We start from the raw sequence: 18,439 nt of genomic DNA on the forward strand, positions 1-18,439 counted from the left end.
ACTTTAATTGAAATTGCTCACTTCCCATCCCAGTACTTCACATCTTTTCTCCTTTACTTTTCCCCATTGCACTTATCTTCTGACATATTATACGTCTTATACACTTGTCTTTCCCTACTAGAACATCAACTACACAAAGGTAGGTATTCTTTTCCGCGTTGTTCACTGTTCAATCTCCAATGCCTAGAATAGTGTCAGGTACATATATTAAGAAATATTTACCGAACACATGACTCCTTTTTTGTGGGGGGGAGCAGGGGACAAAGCCTCACTCTGTCACCCAGGCTGGAATGTGGTGGCATGATCTTGGCTCGCTGCAACCTCTGCCTCGCAGGTTCAAGCGTTTCTCATGCCTCAGCCTCCCAAGTAGCAGGGATTACATGCATGCGCCACCCACCATGCCTGGCTAATTTTTTGTATTTTCAGTAGAGACAAGGTTTCACCACGTTGGCCAGGCCAACGTGATCCACCTGCCTCCCAGAGTGCTGGGATTATAGGCGTGAGCCACCACGTCCAGCCCCACATCCAGCCCCGGGCACTTTTGTCATTTCAAACCAAATTTAGAACCAAACTGATAAAGGGTGTGGACTTGGAATATGGACTTTCCAAAATGCTGGAAAGCTGAAGGCAAAGATATACATGGCTCAATGACACCTGGCAACAGATTCTGCTCTTCCTCAACTCCTTAAACAAATAATGATGTGATCCTATTAATTCTGAATCTGGTTTAAAAAGAACAGAAGCAGCCAATGTTTCTAATTATTCCTTTAAATATAGATTACTGAGAAAGGTCCCCTAAACTTGTGATACGAGTCCCAGAGTATAAAGGACAGCCTGCCCAAAATTGAGCTAAATTTTTTGATTGATGGAGACCCTTCGCTGATACCCTGGGGGCAGGTGTATGTCAAGGGAAGCTATGCTGAGTGCATCTGTACCTGTCTCTTGGGGCCATTTGTCTTCTGATTAAGATTTTGTATCTTTAGCTAATTAAATAGGGAACTTAAACTAACTTACAACAATGTGGATTATATATAGTCCCTTTCTAGCAACCTATAACTGGAAAAACTGCAGCTGGTGCCAGAAAGGTCCAAGCCCTATTTCCAGTTTAAATATATTTCATAAGAAGGTGAATTATAAAGAAGGGTCTTTCCTCTCAAGTCTCATTTTATAAAGGAGCTCCACTGTAACTGATCTCTAAAAATATTTTCAGGCCAGATGCAGCAGCTCATGCCTGTAATCCCAGCATGTTGGGAGGCTGAGGTGGGAGGATAACTTGAGCCTGGGAGGTTGAGGCTGCAGTGGGCTGTGATCGTAACACTGCACTCCAGCCTGGGCAACAGAGCAAGACATTATTTCAAAAAAATAAAAAAATAAATCTCTCTAATGGAGAGATCTGTTTATTTTAAACGACTTGCTGAAGTACAACACGGTAAAAGAAGCGGAATCAGGAGAGAAAGGTAAAAGAATGAGACATGAAATAAGGGGAAAGTAAGTGTAGATCCCAACTTAAAGACAAATGATACAGGACTTAGTTAATTCCCATACCCATGACAGACATCAAATGAGAGGAAGAAGGAAAGATGCAGCAGTTGACAGTAAGGCATAAATCTTAGAAGCCTGAGAACCTGAAACAGTTTTTTAAGGCAGCTACAGGCAGACACAGAAAGAAGGAGAGGTTAGAATAGTAAGGTAGTTTGAAGATGACAACCAAACTACTTGAAAGACAGCAAAACTTCATGTCATTCTTCTGCTCAAAAATCTTCCTGACTTCTCATTGCCTGTTGAATTGGGGCAAACTCTCATGCTTGTACTCTAAGTTCTTATCTATGTCTAATTTTACCTTTCCACTGTTAAGGCTAAAAGATTTCAGTGCTTGAAACCACCGCAGAAGAGACAGAATCTTAAGTCTTCATTTGTATTTGCAATACTGGGTTGTTGAGAAAGTAGTACAGTAAAGTCTAAAGCACTGTAAAAATATTAGTTACTTCTATTATATAAAATGCAAAGCCCTACAATCATTTACCCCAACTTATTTTTTAAGAGACAGAGTGTCACTCTGTCACCCAGACTGGAGTGCAGTGGTGCAATCATAGCTCACTGCACTCACTGCAACCTTGAACTCCTCGGCTCAAGTGATCCTCTCGCCTCGGCCTACCATGTAGCTAAGACTACAGGCACGCACCAACACATCCAGCTAATTTTTTCATTTTTTTTGTAGAGATGGGGTCTCTCTGTGTTGGCCAAGCTGGTCTCAAGTTCCTGTGCTCAAGTGATCCTCCTGCCTTGGCCTCCCAAGGCACTGGGATTATAGACATGAGCCACCGTGCACAGCCTACTCCAGCTTTTTTTAGTTTTACTGATGGAGAAAATAGTCTCAAGGGTAAAACAACCTATTGATCAAAGAATAGAATGGTCACGAGAACACTAAAGCAGTCACAGAAAACAGCTCAACTCTGAAAAAGGTTCAGTGCCGTGGGACAATGAGCCAGTTATAGGAGAGAAGGAATAAGGAACCTACCTTAGTGACTATTTATTCACAGAGGAAGAGGAGAAGGGAAGACAGCTCTCTACTACTTTCTGGTAGGGAATGAAGGAAGGGCAAAGATGTTTGTTTGTTTGTTTGTTTTTAAAGTAAAACACCTAAGCTTGCAAAAGCAGGCAAAAAAGCAGATGCCTTCTGGAGGCATTAAATATGTTTTCGGGCACAGAAAGACATAAAAAGGTACACTTTAAAAGTATAGGCACTTCTGTGATGTTAAAGGGAATGAACTCATATAGATGATAATAGTTAAATGATCTTGAGATTACTTCTAGAGGTGTTTATATCAAAGAAAGAAACAGAAATGTGGACTATCTGGCCCCGCTCCACACCTACTGAATCAATCTGCATCTTAACAAGATCCCAAGGTGATTCATGTGCACATTAAAGTCTGATGGCACTACTTTAGACCACATCTACTCTTTCTCTCTTCCAAAACCTTGCTTCTTCAATTATTATTTCTCTCATTCACACCTGCTATCCTTTTCTACACATTGGTTCCCTCACACTGCCCTAATTGCCAAAAAGCCTTCTTTCCTATCTGTAAGTCCACCCTTCAAGATCCCAGGACGTTATCCCAGTACTTTTCCTCGTCCTCCACATCCAGTTCATCAGCAAGTCCTGACAGCTTCACTTCCAAAATATATCCTGAAAAATTTTTTGTTTCTGAGATGGGGTCTCGCTCTGTCACTCAAGCTGAAATGCAGTGGTGACAATCATAGCTCACTGCAGCCTAGAACTCCTGGGCACAAGTGATCCTCCCACCTCAGCCTCCTTCTAGCATATGCCACCACATCTGAACATTTTATATATTTGATGTTAAAAAAAATTTTTTAATCAAAGATGTCTTTAAAATAAAAATACAGATAACTAGGTTCTATTCTCAGGGAAACTGACTTTGTGGATCTGGGACAAGTTAGGCCTATATATTGTTTTTAATAGCTGAGAGCCACTGCTATAGAATTTCCTAAGTCGATCATAATGGCTTCTTTTCCCTTTTTGTGGCACCAACAAATATTGTTTTTGGTCTTTGATGGACTGATTGATTGATTTCAGAAATGAGGTCTCACTGTGTTGTCCAGGTAGCACTTGAACTCCTGGGCATGTGGACTCAAGTGATCTGCCTTAGCCTCCCAAGTAGCTGGCACTACAAGTGTCACAAAACAAAAAAGAGAATTCTTTTTGTTACAAAACAAAAAATTTACAAGTGTTACCACCATGCCTGGCTATGTTTTGCTTTTTAACAGACAAAGTTTTTTGTTTTGTTTTGTTTTTGAGACAGAGCCTTGCTCTGGCACCCAGGCTGGAGTGCAGTGGCACAATCTTGGTCTCTGCCACATGTGGCGTTCCAGTGATTCTCGTGTCTCAGTTGCCCAAGCAGCTGGCATTACAGGTGTGCACCACCACGCCCAGGTATTTTTTTCGTATTTTAGTAGAGACGGGGTTTTGCCATGTTGGCCAGGTTGTTCTTGAACTCCTGGCCTCAAGTGATCCACCTGCCTCGACCTCCCAAAGTGCTGGGATTATAGGCACAAGCCACTGCGCCCAACTGAGAATACATTAATAATCTTAAGGGGATCTGCAGGCTAAAAAAATGGACACTGAGATAACATTGCAATAGAGGTAACCACACATCTCCAAAACAAATCTGCCTTGCCTGTCATCTCAACAAGCAGTCTACACCTCACTTCTCAGTAAGAATGCCTTTAGCATAAACACATTTTATTCAAAGCTATCTGAGCTTCATGGTTGTTGATTAAGTCATCATTTTGACTTGCCTACAAGGTTACACAAATCATAGGTACTAATTTGTGGCTTTAAAACTGCAGCTAGACTCTTCATTACCAAAGAGTCAGGTTCAATGAAAAGAAGTCATCTGGGGGATTGTAAAAATTTTAAAACCTTATATACAGGGCCACGCATGGTGGCTCACACTTTATAATACATGCAATCTTTGGGAGGCTGAGGTGGGAGGATTGCTTGAGCCCAGGTGGTGGAGATAGGCCTGGGAAACATAGTGAGATTGAATCTCTACACAATTTTTTAAATAAATGAGCTGGGCATGGTGGCATGCACCTGTAGTCCCAGCTACCTGGGTGGCTGAAGCAGCACTTCAGTCCAGGAGCTGAAGGTAATAGTAAGCTATGACTGCGCCTCTGCACTCCAGCCTGGGCAACAAAGTGAGCTCTGTCTCTAAGGCGGAAAAAATCCTTACACACAGAATTCTGTAGTAAATAGTTTAGGCAGAATCATTAAGTAAATAATCCTATAAAATACTCATACTCAGAACTTGGTAAAGTTGGATGTTACTATTTCTCAGAGGCAGGAGTAGGGGAGGAAAAAAACATGTGAAACATATCTGCCCTAATTCTTATCAGCCAATTACCATGCTCTACAAATGATGAGGACATCAATCTTAGACACATCATTAGTTCAAAGATCATTAAAGCAAACATCAAAGGCCAAAAGGATGCTTATGATCTACAGCAAGTATTATCTAGGCCCTTTTCCATAACTGTTTGCAGAACCCTCATTCCTACTATGCCCCCATCTTTTTTTTTTTTTTTTTGAGATGGAGTCTCATTCTGTTGCCAGGCTGGAATGCAGTGGCATGATCTCGGCTCACTGCAATCTCCGCCTCCTCGGTTCAAGTGATTCCCGCCTCAAACTCCCAAGTAGCTGGGACTACAGGCGCACACCACCACACCTGGCTAATTTTTTGTATTTTAGTAGAGACGGGGTTTCACCATGTTGGCCAGGATGGTCTTGATCTCCTGGCCCTGTGATCTGCCCGCCTCAGCCTCCCAAAGTGCTGAGATTGCAAGCGTGAGCCACTGCGCCTGGCCCCCACCATCTTAATCTAACCCTAAATAAAGGCAAATTATGTAGCAGATATAGCCTCTGCAAGACAGATTCCCCAAAAATCCAATAAGGAAAATATTTCAGATCCTGAACTGAATCTCAGACAGGTTTACCTAGGATCACAGACTGTTAAGTAAAAGAGTCAGAATTTAAACCCATGTATGTCTGACTCCAAAGCCTATTTTTTTCCTACTATACTAAGATGCCTCTCTTCCATAAGAATTTAAGAGATAAAAATGAGATTATTTACATGCATTTGGTAAATGAAATTTCTGCATTCGTCCACTCAACAAATATTTAAGAAACAGCTATTGTGTCAAGCACTAGGCTAGACATGTTAAACATGAACGGAGTCTTTAGAGCTTAAGGAACTTGTCCCAGGATATATGGCTATTAAGTAATGAGAAGACTAGAACTCAGATAGCCTGACTTCAGAGATTACACCCTCCACTACTCCACTATGCTGCGTCTCTAAAATTTAAAGGAAAACAGGAGTGAAGCATTAGTGTTTTCCACCGCAGTGAAAAAAAGTAGGCCATTTTAACTCCATACAGTCTTGAAATGAAGCCTAATTAAGGGCCCACTGGCTGACAAACAGATACATTTATTCTTTCCTCAAACCAATTTCAGTTTTATGCATATTCATTCTGGACATGGATAGTATTAATAATAAAGATTCTTAACTGTCTTGATCATAAATAATATTACCACCACATATTTTAGTGATTTTTACATTTTCCAAAATGTTTTTACATACATTATTTTATTTTATTTTATTTTATTTTATTTTTATTTTTATTTTTTTTTGAGACGGAGTCTCGCTCTGTCGCCCAGGCTGGAGTGCAGTGGCGCGATCTCGGCTCACTGCAAGCTCCGCCTCCCGGGTTCACGCCATTCTCCTGCCTCAGCCTCCTGAGTAGCTGGGACTACAGGCGCCCGCCACCGCGCCCGGCTAATTTTTTGTATTTTTAGTAGAGACGGGGTTTCACCGTGGTCTCGATCTCCTGACCTTGTGATCCGCCCGCCTCGGCCTCCCAAAGTGCTGGGATTACAGGCGTGAGCCACCGCGCCCGGCCTACATACATTATTTTAACAAATATAACCATCAATAGCTCCCTGTCTTTATTTCTACAGAAAGAAGCCAAATGTTCTGGCATCTATCCAACATCCCTTGTATCTCTGCCTTTCTAGCTTAATTTGCTACCCATCATACTGACAAAAGTTATGTTTCAGCCACACGATTCCCTGAAGGTTCTATCTCTGTTCATGGCCCTGTTCATACAATTCCTTTTGCCTAGAATGGTCTTGTTATCTACCTGGTAAATTCTGACTACTCTTTCAAGAGCTATCTTCCCTATGAAACCTTCAGCTCACTGAGCTAGTCACTTCCTGCTCTATGACCACCAAATCAGTTTTACACATCTAGCATAGGATTTATTCTAATTATAGATGTGTTTTTCCCAAGAGACTGAGCTCTTTAAGAGCAGTGACTATGTCTTTCTCACCTGTCTCCTCAGTGCCAAACTCATAGAAGGTATTTAGTATTTATGAAATGATAAAAGAATGATTATACAGACCACTAAACTAGCCATTAGAAAACCTAAGTCCAAGTCCTATACTAAAAGGCAAAGTAAGTTTTAATCTCAGTTTTTTCAGTGTAAAATAAGTAATTTTCAATTCAACTAAACGTTCGTTGCCATGACTAAAGCTTCCTAATCATTAGTTTAATAGATGGGAATATTCTGAGAGTTGTTTAGAAGGGTCACAAAAAAATCCAAATTTTGTTATTACCTCCTCCATCATGACATCCTGTGTGGCTGAGATTTCTCCTTTGGTTGCTCCACTGTGTACCAGGTTCCGTAGTCGTATACAGAATTCTCTCATCTATGACAGAAACTTATTCAGCACTCCAACAGTTACCCAAATTCAATCACAAATGAGTCTCATAGACCAACGCAAGTTCTATTTTGAAGTATAACTCAGGCCAGACCCGTGGCAAAGTTCATAAAGGCAAATGTGTTTTTCTTCTACTTGTCCACTTAAACACATAGCTAAAAATGCTTTCCATAAGGAGCAAAGGCATACATTATTCCTCCAAAATACTAGATGGAACTGCTCCTGCTCTGCAAACATCATATAAAGATGTTTTATGTGTCTGGGCATGGGGAAAACACATGATTACATAATGCCTATCACTCAGAAAAAGCAGGAGACAAGATAATTATGCCACTATGTTACTCTAGTAGATTTTTACTTAGAATTTCAATAGCTGTCCATTTTTCCTTCTCTGCCAACTGACTATGACTATGGTTATGCCAGCCCCCAATAAAATTTTCATTTTTTCATTTCATTTTTTCACTAAGATAAAGGTGAGTCTGAAATTTAACCACAGTGCTAAAGAAGCTGTTGCTCTCACTTCAAATGGAATCAAATGCCATAGTATTAATGATCTTTTAGCCTTTGGATAAAAATCCCCAGTGTTTCCAGGGTGGAAAATAGCCCACTTCTAATGTTGGGGAGACACACCTATAGTTTATTTTAAAATGTAATCTTTCTCCCAGGGAGATGAAAAATCCAATTTTGGCCTCATGGATTAGGACAGCAGATTCTGGCAACTCCTAGTTCTCAAAAACGAGGCCTGGCTAGAAAAGCAGCATCCCTGTAGGAATTATAATTCTCCTCGGGAAAACTGGTTATGTAGAGAAGACACAATGATTCACTAAGATAATGAAGCAAATAAAAAGCAGTTCAATAACTACAACAAATCTTTAGTGGGTGGATAAACCACATTGATGTGGTCTGGGGAAGTCTCAGAACACAGCACACTCTTTAAGGGAATCTTGCGAATAGTTCTTTTGGTTTTACTAGCACATAAAGCAGTCCTAGCCCACCTCCACTGGAACCAAGTGAGAGACACAGCATCCTGAGTGCTTGCGGCCAGTATTAATTGGACATGGGACTTTATTTCCTAACTATCCCCCTAAGAAGACATTAACATCAACAGAAATAAAAGTGGAAGTTTTTTAAAGCAAAAACCCTCTAATATTAATTATTTTTAAAGTTATTATGTGGCTACATTGCTTTTGACAGACATTGACATCAGTAGTTATTTTGTACACAAACAGTATACACTGAAATACCCAGGAACCCCTTCTAAAAAGTAAGTTTTAAGGAAAGTACACTAAACTCAATCCAACCCTGCTTCATATATTGTACCTTGTGATTCAGAATATCATTCATCCTTCTGGTTGCCTCTGTTGTATAAGATTCAGGAAAGCATTTCTTAGGGATAACACCATATTTTTCTAAAAGAAAACAAATTCCAGTGTTAAATAAGGTAAAAGATTAGAAACCCTGGCAAAAATAGTGATTGTTTCAAAAAATAGGCCATATTTTGCTGGCTTAATTCAGAAAATCTTATACTTCATATTATTAAGCAGGGGTTTTTTTTTGTTTTTTTTTAAACAGAGTTTTGCTCTGTCACTCAGACTGGAGTGCTGTGACACAATCCTGGCCCACTGCAGCCTTGAACTCCCAGGCTTGGCCTCCTGAGTAGCACAACTATGGCGCATGATACCATGTGCAGCTAATTTTTTTATTTTCTGTAGAGACAGGGTCCCACTATGTTACCCAGGCTGGTACTGAACTCCTGGGCTTGAGCAATCCTCCTGCCCTGGTCTCCCAAAGTGCTAGGATTACATGCCTGAGCCACCTTACTCAGCCTAAGTAGGTTTTTAATGTGCATATTTATCTGTCTATGTTAGAATTAATTCTATTCTTTTTATCCACTATGCTGTGTCACTTCTCAGCCTTTTGGTCAAGATGAAGTGTATCTATCATACTTTTGTGAAGTGCTCAGCATGATGAGATTTCCCCAAAAGATGTTTTGAAGACATTTTAAAACAGCTACAGTTTTCACGTGTTTCCTGATTACATCAATGGAGAAGAAAACAATTTTTTCATGGAAAATTAGTTCTACTTAATACTACCTTTTCTTCTCCAACCCATCCTTCACAGTAGCTCTCTCCTTACTCCTCATTTAAGAAAGGCACTTAATAGGTGAGAATGTGAACTAAAGGTTCTTAGAAATAACGATATAACCTTCTTGGAGACCAATTCTACTCTGTACATAATCACCAAAGAAATGGCCCATGTCTAACTACAGGCTTACTTAATCATGCTGAGTTTCAGTTCCATTAAAGAAAGAACTTTTACCAACAATATTGACAAGCATATCCCATTGGCCACCATCATTTGCAGGGTTCATAAGCAAAAACTGCACCAGCCTCCCATCCTCAGGCTCCTTTCTCTGGGCTGTGTCCACAAAAGCGTTCAAGAAGAAATAACAGCGCTCAACCTAAAGAGTAAAGAAAGTTAAATAAAATTAAAAGAAAAAAGAGTTAGTAATTTTATTGGCATTATCAACAGAATGGGAGTCTTGGAATTACCATGGAATCAACATAATAGTTTTTTGTTTTATTTTTTAAAACATGAACCCTTCGTGAATTTACATGTCATCCTTGTATACAGGTCATGCTAATCTTTTCTGTATCACTCCAGTTTGGGTATTTGTGATGCTGAAACAAGAACCATAAGTATTTTTAAACTAAAATTGGTAAATAAACATCAGTATCTGACTTCATCAGAATATGTGAAGTTTCTTATACTTGTGTATGTATTCCAATATATTGCGTATATGTGTACAGTGTTTACATTTCAATGCTAAAACAAAACCTGATATCTAAAGTCTTTAATCAATAAACATTTAATGAGCACCTATGTAATATATATTTTGTTTATTTATTTATTGATTTTTAGACAGGGTCATGCTCTGTTGCCTAGACTGGAGTACAGTGGTACAATCTCACTGCAGCCTCAACCTCCTGGGCTCAAGCAATCCTCCTACCTCAGCCTCCCAAGTAGCTGGGGGGACAGGTGTGCACCACCACACCTGGCTAATTTTTGTATTTTTTGTAGAGACGGGGTTTTGCCACGTCCAGACTGGTCTCGAATTCCTGGGCTCAAGCAATCCTCTCACCTCAGCCTCCCAAAGTGCTGGGATTACAAGCATGAGCCACTAAACCAGGCCAGTAATATACATTTTGAAGATTAGGAAATGGAATATGGCCAAGAGTGGTGGCTCACACCTGTAATCCCAGCACTTTGGGAGGCCAAGGCAGGCAGATCACTTGAGGTCAGGAGTTCGAGACCAGTCTGGCCAACATGGTGAAATGCCCTGTCTCTACTAAAAATACAAAAATTAGCTGGGCATGGTAGCATGTGCCTGTGATTCCAGCTACTTGGGAGGTTGAGTTGAGAGGACGGCTTGAACCCGGGAGGCAGAGGTTACAGTGAGCTGAGATTGTGCCACAGCCCTCTAGCCCAGGTGGCAGGGTGAGACGGTCTCAAAAAATAAATAAATACATAAATAAATAAACAATGAAATAACATTATTTACTGTTTTTCAGACAAGTACTTGAGAAGGGAAATTAGGTCCTAGAAAAGAACAAATAACCTAAAAAGATGTTAAAAAGGGAGATACACTGAATTGAATATTGAATATAAATTTAAAATTTTAAATAGACAAGCAAAATATAGCCACCTACCAACCAAAAACAGTTCTTGCCTTTGAAAGAGTCAACTTTTGATACTCTGGAAGTCAGAATAAAAGGTGTCTCACCCATTATGAAAGGGCAGGGTATAAATGGAAAAGCAACAAATGAAGAGGCAGTCTCTACCAATGCTGAAATCAATACAAAAAGAATCTTGCCAGATCTGTCCCATACCTTGTCCCAAAAAAAGAGGTAAGATTGACTAAACTCAAATTCTTCAATATTTAATTTTTTCATGAATGGAAGCCTCATAACATTCAGACAAGAAAAGATCCAGCATCGCCCTGAAACAAGAAAGCACATAAAGAAATTATGAGGGTTCACATGGACTGCACTGCTCCAACTGTTATTTCCCACCAATGAACTCATGACAAGATCTGGACAATTCAGAAAGAGTAAATCAGAAAGAGCAGAAAAATTAAAAACAAAACAAAACAAGAAAGGTGGTAATTATTATTAGCAATATATGTGCAAAGGTTTAATATCTTTAACACAAAAACACTCTTTACATATAAAATAAAGAATCCATTACATATCACCCAAGAAAATCACATTAGAAAAAGAAACATAGCTAGAAAACTGTGAACAGAGACCACAAATAGATCATTCAGTGGCCAAAAAAGATACAAATGACAAAGAAGCAGTTGTAAAAGTTAATGATAAGATACCTGTTAAGTGGGGAAAGATCATTTCTTATATTTCATTTGGGGAAATAAACATCATTATCAATCTCGAAAGGAATCTAAATAGGCATAAAATACCTGAATGCAATTTGGCAATACCTAGCAAAAGCTTTAAAAAGCCCCTACCCATCCGGCGGTGGCTCATGCCTGTAATCCCAGCACCCTGGGAGGCCGAGGCGGGTGGATCACCTGAGGTCAGGAGTTCGAGACCAGCCTGGCCAACACAGTGAAACCCTGTCTCTACTAAAAATACAAAAATTAGCCGGGCAAGGCGGTGAGCACCTGTAATCCCAGCTACTCAGGAGGCTGAGGCAGGAGAATCACTTGAACCCAGGAAGCAGATGTTGCAGTGAGCCGAGATGGTGCCACTGTACTCCAGCCTGGGTGACCGAGGGAGACTCCGTCTCAAAAAATAAATAAAAAATAAAAAGCCCCTACCCTTTAATCTGGAATATGCATTCCAATATGCTTCAATATAGGGTGATTGTATATGCTTCGGTATAGGCTGACCTTAACGTAAGTCAATACTCCATTCTCCCAGTGATAAGCCAAAAAAGTGGAGATATTTCCCTAACTGGATTTTATAAACACTTCGAAACATATAGGAATAGTAAATTGTCTACCCATAATATTTTAATAAATTTTTTTTTAGGAGACAGAGTCTCACTCTGTCACTCAGGCTGGAGTGCAGTGGTGCAATCTCAGCTCGCTGCAACCTTCGCCTCCTGATTCTCATGTCTCAGCCTCCTGAGTAGCTGGAATTACAGATGCGTGCCACCACACCCACCTAATTTCTGTACTTTTAGTAGAGCCAGGGTTTTGCCATGTTGGCAAGGTTGGTCTCGAACTCTTGACCTCAAGTGATCCATCTGCCTCAGTCTCCCAGAGTGCTAGGATTACAGGCATGAGCCACAGCACCCGGCCAATATTTTATAAATTTAAATATATACTTAAAATCATGTTAACATAAATTGATTTAGAAGTACTGTTTTTCCTACTTCACATTTCATTTCCACACTGATTCATACTCTTCACATGTACCTAGCCATCAGTGTCTGTGCCATCATTAGATCCACTCTTTCAGTCAGCACACGTCATCTCTCTTCCTCTAGTATGTTTGAGTCAATGTTTTGAATCCATGCATGATGCTGTCCCTGAAAATTCTATGCCAAGCATCAACTATATAATCAGATTAATTTGTCCTGTATGTGTATAATCACAAACTCCATGTCACCACTTCCTGTTCTGACTTAAATGATCTTTAAAAGGTCTATTTACAATGATATGCAACATCAATTTATTCTAATTTGTCCCCTTTTAAAAAAAGCTGATTCAATCAAAGGATCTCTGTAAGCATGCAAAGGTAGTACGCATCTGAGGTTTTTCAGAGTAACGTCTTCCCCAAATTGTACTCTACTTCAAAATAAATTAACTGAGAGCGCCCATTAGAAAAATCCTTTAAGGTCTTAAGTATAGGGAAATTATCTCTTTTCTGAAGCAAAATTCTGAGGGAAAAACTTTGACTTGTATTGGGTATAACTTTTTTACTAATATGAAAATACGTTTATAATATATTGGTAAGTGAAAAAGATAGGTAGCTTACATAACAATGCATAAGGTATCAATCCACATTACACACACACACACACACACACACACACAGACCTGACAAATATAAAGGAAAAATATTCACTTGGTATTTGCAAATATTCTACATTAAACAAAAATAATTTTGTAACAAGAAGAAAACTCTAGTTAACTACAGTGTTTTTTGAAAGTCACCAGTGCCTTACTATTAGTCTTTACCTTAGATTTACCTGTATGTCACCTCTCTTCTATATGCTATATATTTCTAGTAGAAGGGATCTGGATGCACTGGTGATGTGAAAACTGCATGAAAATAAACTACATAGCTCACATGCTATTTGGATCTTTTGTGTATAAAAGTGACACTGCAAAATGTGTAAGACCTGACCTGTTCCCTAACAAATCACTGCAACCTAAACTATGTAGGACCACTGTGACATTACTAACTGGATCATCTGTAGCCTGAGAGCCCATACCACTCCAAGCACTTTCTTCTAGAGCAAAACATTAATTATTGTAAGGTCTTGATTTTTTCCTTAACATTTAAAAAATCAACTTTATTCAGGTAAAATGTACATACAATAAAATGTACTCAAGTTAAATGTGTGCTTTGTGAGTTCTGACCAACTCTAAACAAGCACTGATGTGCTTCCTGTCCATATAGATAGACTGAGGGTCTTCAAGTAGATAAAGACTTTAAAAAAATCCTTTTAGTACAATTTTGTTGTGAGAATGTGCTCCTTATTTAGATTGTTGGATATCCAATCTTTCACTATACCTGTTTTTTTCTGAGAGTGGTGCTAGAAAGCAGATAGCAAAACGAGACTTCTTGACTAGTAAGGCATGAGAATATAACTTTTTTCTGTATTACAAATTGATCTACTGGTGGGAACTGAGCCCATCAGCACATTAGCTTCAACTGTAACCAAGAAGCAAATTTAAAAGTAACATCTGATGGCATTTTAATGTAATTACATTGTATCTTTTCTATTTCATAGTATAGGGCCTTCGGGGCATTTCTGGGGAGTCCTCCAAGGATATGAACCTTTTCACATATTCTGCTTTGTGACCAAAACCATGTATCTCCAAGACATGGGCTACAAACCACAAAACATCGGAACATAATATAGTCAATTACACTCAAACGTATACTCGTGGACATGTCACTTTAGTATTCTAACCACATGTGCTAACAAGCCACAGAACACCAAAACAAACCACATGGGTAATGTTCTTAGACCTGCCTGTACCTGTGCCTCACTCTCTAAGAATTTACAACCAGTTCTTTCAGTACGAATTTAAGACCACTCTTAAATAAGACACCAAAATGGGACGCTGTCAGGAAGGTCAAGGAAAGTATGGGAGAAGTTGAAGCCCACACCTGAGCTCTTCTGGTTGGTGACTGGCTTGCCCTCCTGGGACACCGCGTGCTGGAACACATGCTGCGCGCGCTGCACAGTGGCCCGCTTCAGACAGATGTCCAGCAGGTCGTGGGTGGTCCCGACATTCTGGGCAAGTACGAACTGGGAGTCAGAATTCAGTTTCTGTATCAGAGCAGCTACCTTCTCCGAATTCAGTCCTGTTGGGAGACCAAACGGGATTTTAACGCCAAAAAGAGGGGGAAGAGAGCTGATCTGGGGCTCCCGCGTCCCGGATCTAACTTCGTAGGCGCATCCTGGGATGCCCGCTGCAGCGGGGAAGCCCATGAGCTGCATCCTCCTCCAAGGCGCTGTCTCCCTCCAGGCCACTCCAGCTCGCCCCGAAAGCTCCCTCCCCGCCATCGCCCAGGGTCCCAGCCCCCGGCCTTCCCCGCCGCCGGGCCTCACGGGGACCGCGGAGCTCCTCCAGAGAGGACCGCGGCGGGGGACGGCGGCACCTCACCCGCGCTGCTCATGGCGCCCACGCTGCCCGGCGGCGTAACGGTAGCTTCCAGGGTCCTCGGGCGAGCGCCGGGGTTGCGCTGCGGCTCCCTGCCTAAAGAGCCGGACCTGCCTCTCGCACCCGGAGCGCCGGAAAAAGGAAACCGGCTTGGTGGTGGCGGCGGGGAGGCTGAGGCCGGGAGAAACGGGGTCCGCGGAGGGACAAAACTCCCCCCTCGCGTTGCTGACTCAGCGCCGTCGGGGCTGGCCCCGCCCGGGGGAGGGCCGACGGGGGCGGCCTCGCTGACGCGCTGGGTCAGCCAGTGCCGGGGGCCGAGGCCGCGCCTGCCCCCGCGCACTACCGCGCAGTTGCTCTGCGAGGCAGGGCGGTGCCGGAGCCCTCGCCCCCTGGGTTCCCGCCTCCGGGCCGCGCGGGCGCCCTCTCGGTATCAGGCCCGCTCCGAGGAGGGAGGCTGACGTGTTCCCTACGGGCCCAGACCCCAAGTACTCTAGTATCGGGGAATCGTCCCCAGGAATCCTTGTGAGAAGCCAAAAGGGAGCTCGAGGCGGGAGGGAGGAGCTGAGAGGTCCCATAATTAAGCATCAGTCTTAGGACGGGTCACAAGGAATGCACCCGAAGGCTCTTCCTATAGGCTTCGTTTGCTGACCAATCACTGCATTCTCAATGGCAACTGGTTGCTTGGATTCTCGTCAGAAGCAAATAATTGTCTTTGAGGGGAAATTGGAACCAAGCTCTTTCCCACCCACTCCAAAGCTATTACCAGAGTTCTACAAATAGACAGCTGCTCATTTCAAGAACGCTACCCATTTGGTCTTCACGGAGTTCACGAGTGTCTCCTGTATAGTCCAGCATGTCCCGTTGGGTTTAACCCAGGAGGATGACAGAGGCTAGCCTTATGCCTCAATATTGTTTTGCCGAGTTCTCTACAAAACTAACTGATGCTTCCCCCTCTAGGCTTTCAAGATAACAGTTTCCCAAAGTTTTGAGATTGTAAAAACCTTGTTTTTGTTGATTCCGTTTTTCATGCCCTGAAATCTCAGCCCTTAGTAAGATGTTGGGCTAGAACCCAAAGAGGGTAAAACAAAAACACTGAAACCCCGTATCTGCTATTCAAAACAATAAGGTTTTATGTGTGTGTGTGTGTGTAACCTAGTATCTAGGTCTTCTTAGGTTGAAAATCATCGCAGTTCTAAGGAACTCTGATATCTGGAAAAATCCATACTGAGGCACCAGTCATTCAAGAAAGCACAGTTTCTATGTCCCTAGAGAGACTCAGCTAAAAATTGGGGCTATAACATAGCAACTATTTTAAGTGGGCCCATCAACCATCGTATTCTGAGGTTCTTTCAATATCTGAAAAAGAAGAGGCTGAGAATTATACAGAAAGAAATCACTGGTCTTTTCACAAAATGATGTTCAAGCATCCTGTCCAATTGAAATAATAAATTTTTATTCAATATCTAACATGTACTATGCACTGGACAAACTACCGATGACATAGAGATGAGCAAAACTTAATCTTGCCCTTAAGAAGCTCAGTGTAGTAGGAAAGAAATGCAAAACAACTTTTAGACTCTCTGTAGTAGCATACCAATAGCGCTGTAGACTGTAGAAGCAATGAGGAGAGCACCATCAATTAGGGCCAAAGGGTGCCTGAAAATAGAAGTGACAAGAGAGCATGATCTTGAAGAGTGGATGAGATTTTTATAAGTCAAAGAACAGGAGAAGGGCATTCAAGGCACCAGCGAAGGCACAGAGAATAAAATCATGTTCGAGAAAGGGTGCATCATAATCGGATGTGGCTAAGAGCAAGGCATGTGTTGGGAGCAGAGGCAAGGTGTAGGACTGGAAAAGTGTGAGTTTGGGCCAAGATATAAAGGGTTTTATGTGCAATGCCTGAGCATCTAGACTTTATCTTATGGTTAATTAGAAGACAAAATGGGTTTTGAAACAAAGGAAAAACATGCTGAAGTCCGTGTAAAAAAAGAAACCTGGTGGCAGTGGGGAGAGTGATTTGGAGGGGAGAGGCTCTGGAGATGGGGAAACTGCTTAGAAGGTTCTTCCAGTAGTGAACTTGGGAGAGGACAAAAGCCTTAAATTGCAGAAAGGGAAGAGGCATCGATAATCTTGAGGTTTTCAGCTGAATAAGAAGATGGAAAGTGGTATCATTAACCAAGAGAGGGCATACAGAAAAATAGGCATATTTGCATATTTGCAAGTGTGCAGATCTGAACTGAGTTTGGGCTATAGCAAAATTAGGATGCCCACAGGACACCCAGGAAGAGAAGTTCAGGAGGTAGATGAAACGATACCTAGAGATTAGGTGAGACACGTAAGTTCAAGTTGGAACCATGAAAAGTCAGCAGGGTTACAGAGGGAAAGAGGATAAAGCGAGAAAGAGATGAAGACCACAGATAGTGCCCTGGGCTGCAATGTGCAGTGGCACAGGGTGTTCATGGCACAAGGGCACCAGGCTGAGTGTGGTGAGTAGAGACTAAAATGCAGTCCAGGCTCTGCTTGCCAAGCCATGCACCCTGGCCAAGGCTGTGCACAGAGTATGATGTACCTTTCACTACTTTTTTTTTTTTTTTTTTTTTTTTTGAGACAGAGTCTCGCTGTGTAATCTTGGCTCACTGCAACCTCCACCTCCTGGGTTCAAGCAATTCTCCTGCCTCAGCCTCCTGAGTAGCTGGGATTACAGACACGCACCACTATACCTGGCTAATTTTTGTATTTTTAAGGGAGATGGGGTTTCACCATGTTGGCCAGGCTGTTCTTGAACCCCTGACCTCGTGATCCGCCCACCTCGGCCTTCCAAAGTGCTGGAATTAAAGGCATGAGCCACCGCGCCCGGCCCCTTTCACGACTTCTTATAAGGATGCCATATGGGGGTAGCATTAGCTCTGAAAATGATAATGTTTAAAGTATGGATGAAAACAGAGGAGCCAGCAGAAACAGAAAGAGCAGTCAGAGAAGTAGGAGACCTGGGGAGTTACGTCCTGGAATCCCAGGAAGGCAAGGCGAGGACAGTGAATTGAACTAAAAGCTGCAGAAAAGTAAGATTGGTTTTGGCAACTGGGTTGCAGGCAACCTTAGAGAGGGCAGTTTTAGTGGAGGGGAAAGGTGGGCAGAAGCCACATTGTAGTGAGTTGAGAGGGAGGTAAATATTAGGGAAGCTCTTTGGGGAGAAAGGGTAAATTTATGTCTACTGGAGGATGAAAGGAAGGAATCAGTACAGATGAGAGATTAAATATACGTCAGAGAGGATACAATTG

The 18,439-nt window shown here is 41.8% G+C and overlaps 1 protein-coding gene and 1 non-coding gene across 3 annotated transcripts in view; both read right to left on the reverse strand.

Annotated features, from left to right (window-relative positions):
* Positions 1–16,036, reverse strand: part of BLMH (bleomycin hydrolase) — a 46,994-nt gene extending 30,958 nt beyond the window's left edge. The window contains exons 1-6 of one of the 2 annotated variants that reach the window (XM_025361646.1): positions 15,165–16,036; positions 14,665–14,862; positions 11,188–11,297; positions 9,617–9,758; positions 8,618–8,706; positions 7,193–7,285 (exon numbers count right to left, since the gene is read on the reverse strand). In XM_025361646.1, coding sequence (XP_025217431.1) covers positions 7,193–7,285; positions 8,618–8,706; positions 9,617–9,758; positions 11,188–11,297; positions 14,665–14,862; positions 15,165–15,177 — 645 coding nt within the window. In that variant the 5' untranslated portion in view covers positions 15,178–16,036. The remainder of the gene's footprint in view (positions 1–7,192; positions 7,286–8,617; positions 8,707–9,616; positions 9,759–11,187; positions 11,298–14,664; positions 14,863–15,164) is intronic. The other variant, XM_025361647.1, reaches the window with a different exon arrangement.
* LOC112610432 lies at positions 9,885–9,987 on the reverse strand. The gene has a single exon (XR_003116339.1). It is a non-coding gene; the product is annotated as a U6 spliceosomal RNA (small nuclear RNA).
* Positions 16,037–18,439: the final 2,403 nt, after the last annotated feature.

This window comes from Theropithecus gelada, chromosome 16 (genome assembly GCF_003255815.1).
Source record: "Theropithecus gelada isolate Dixy chromosome 16, Tgel_1.0, whole genome shotgun sequence".
Classification (NCBI taxonomy): domain Eukaryota; kingdom Metazoa; phylum Chordata; class Mammalia; order Primates; family Cercopithecidae; genus Theropithecus; species Theropithecus gelada.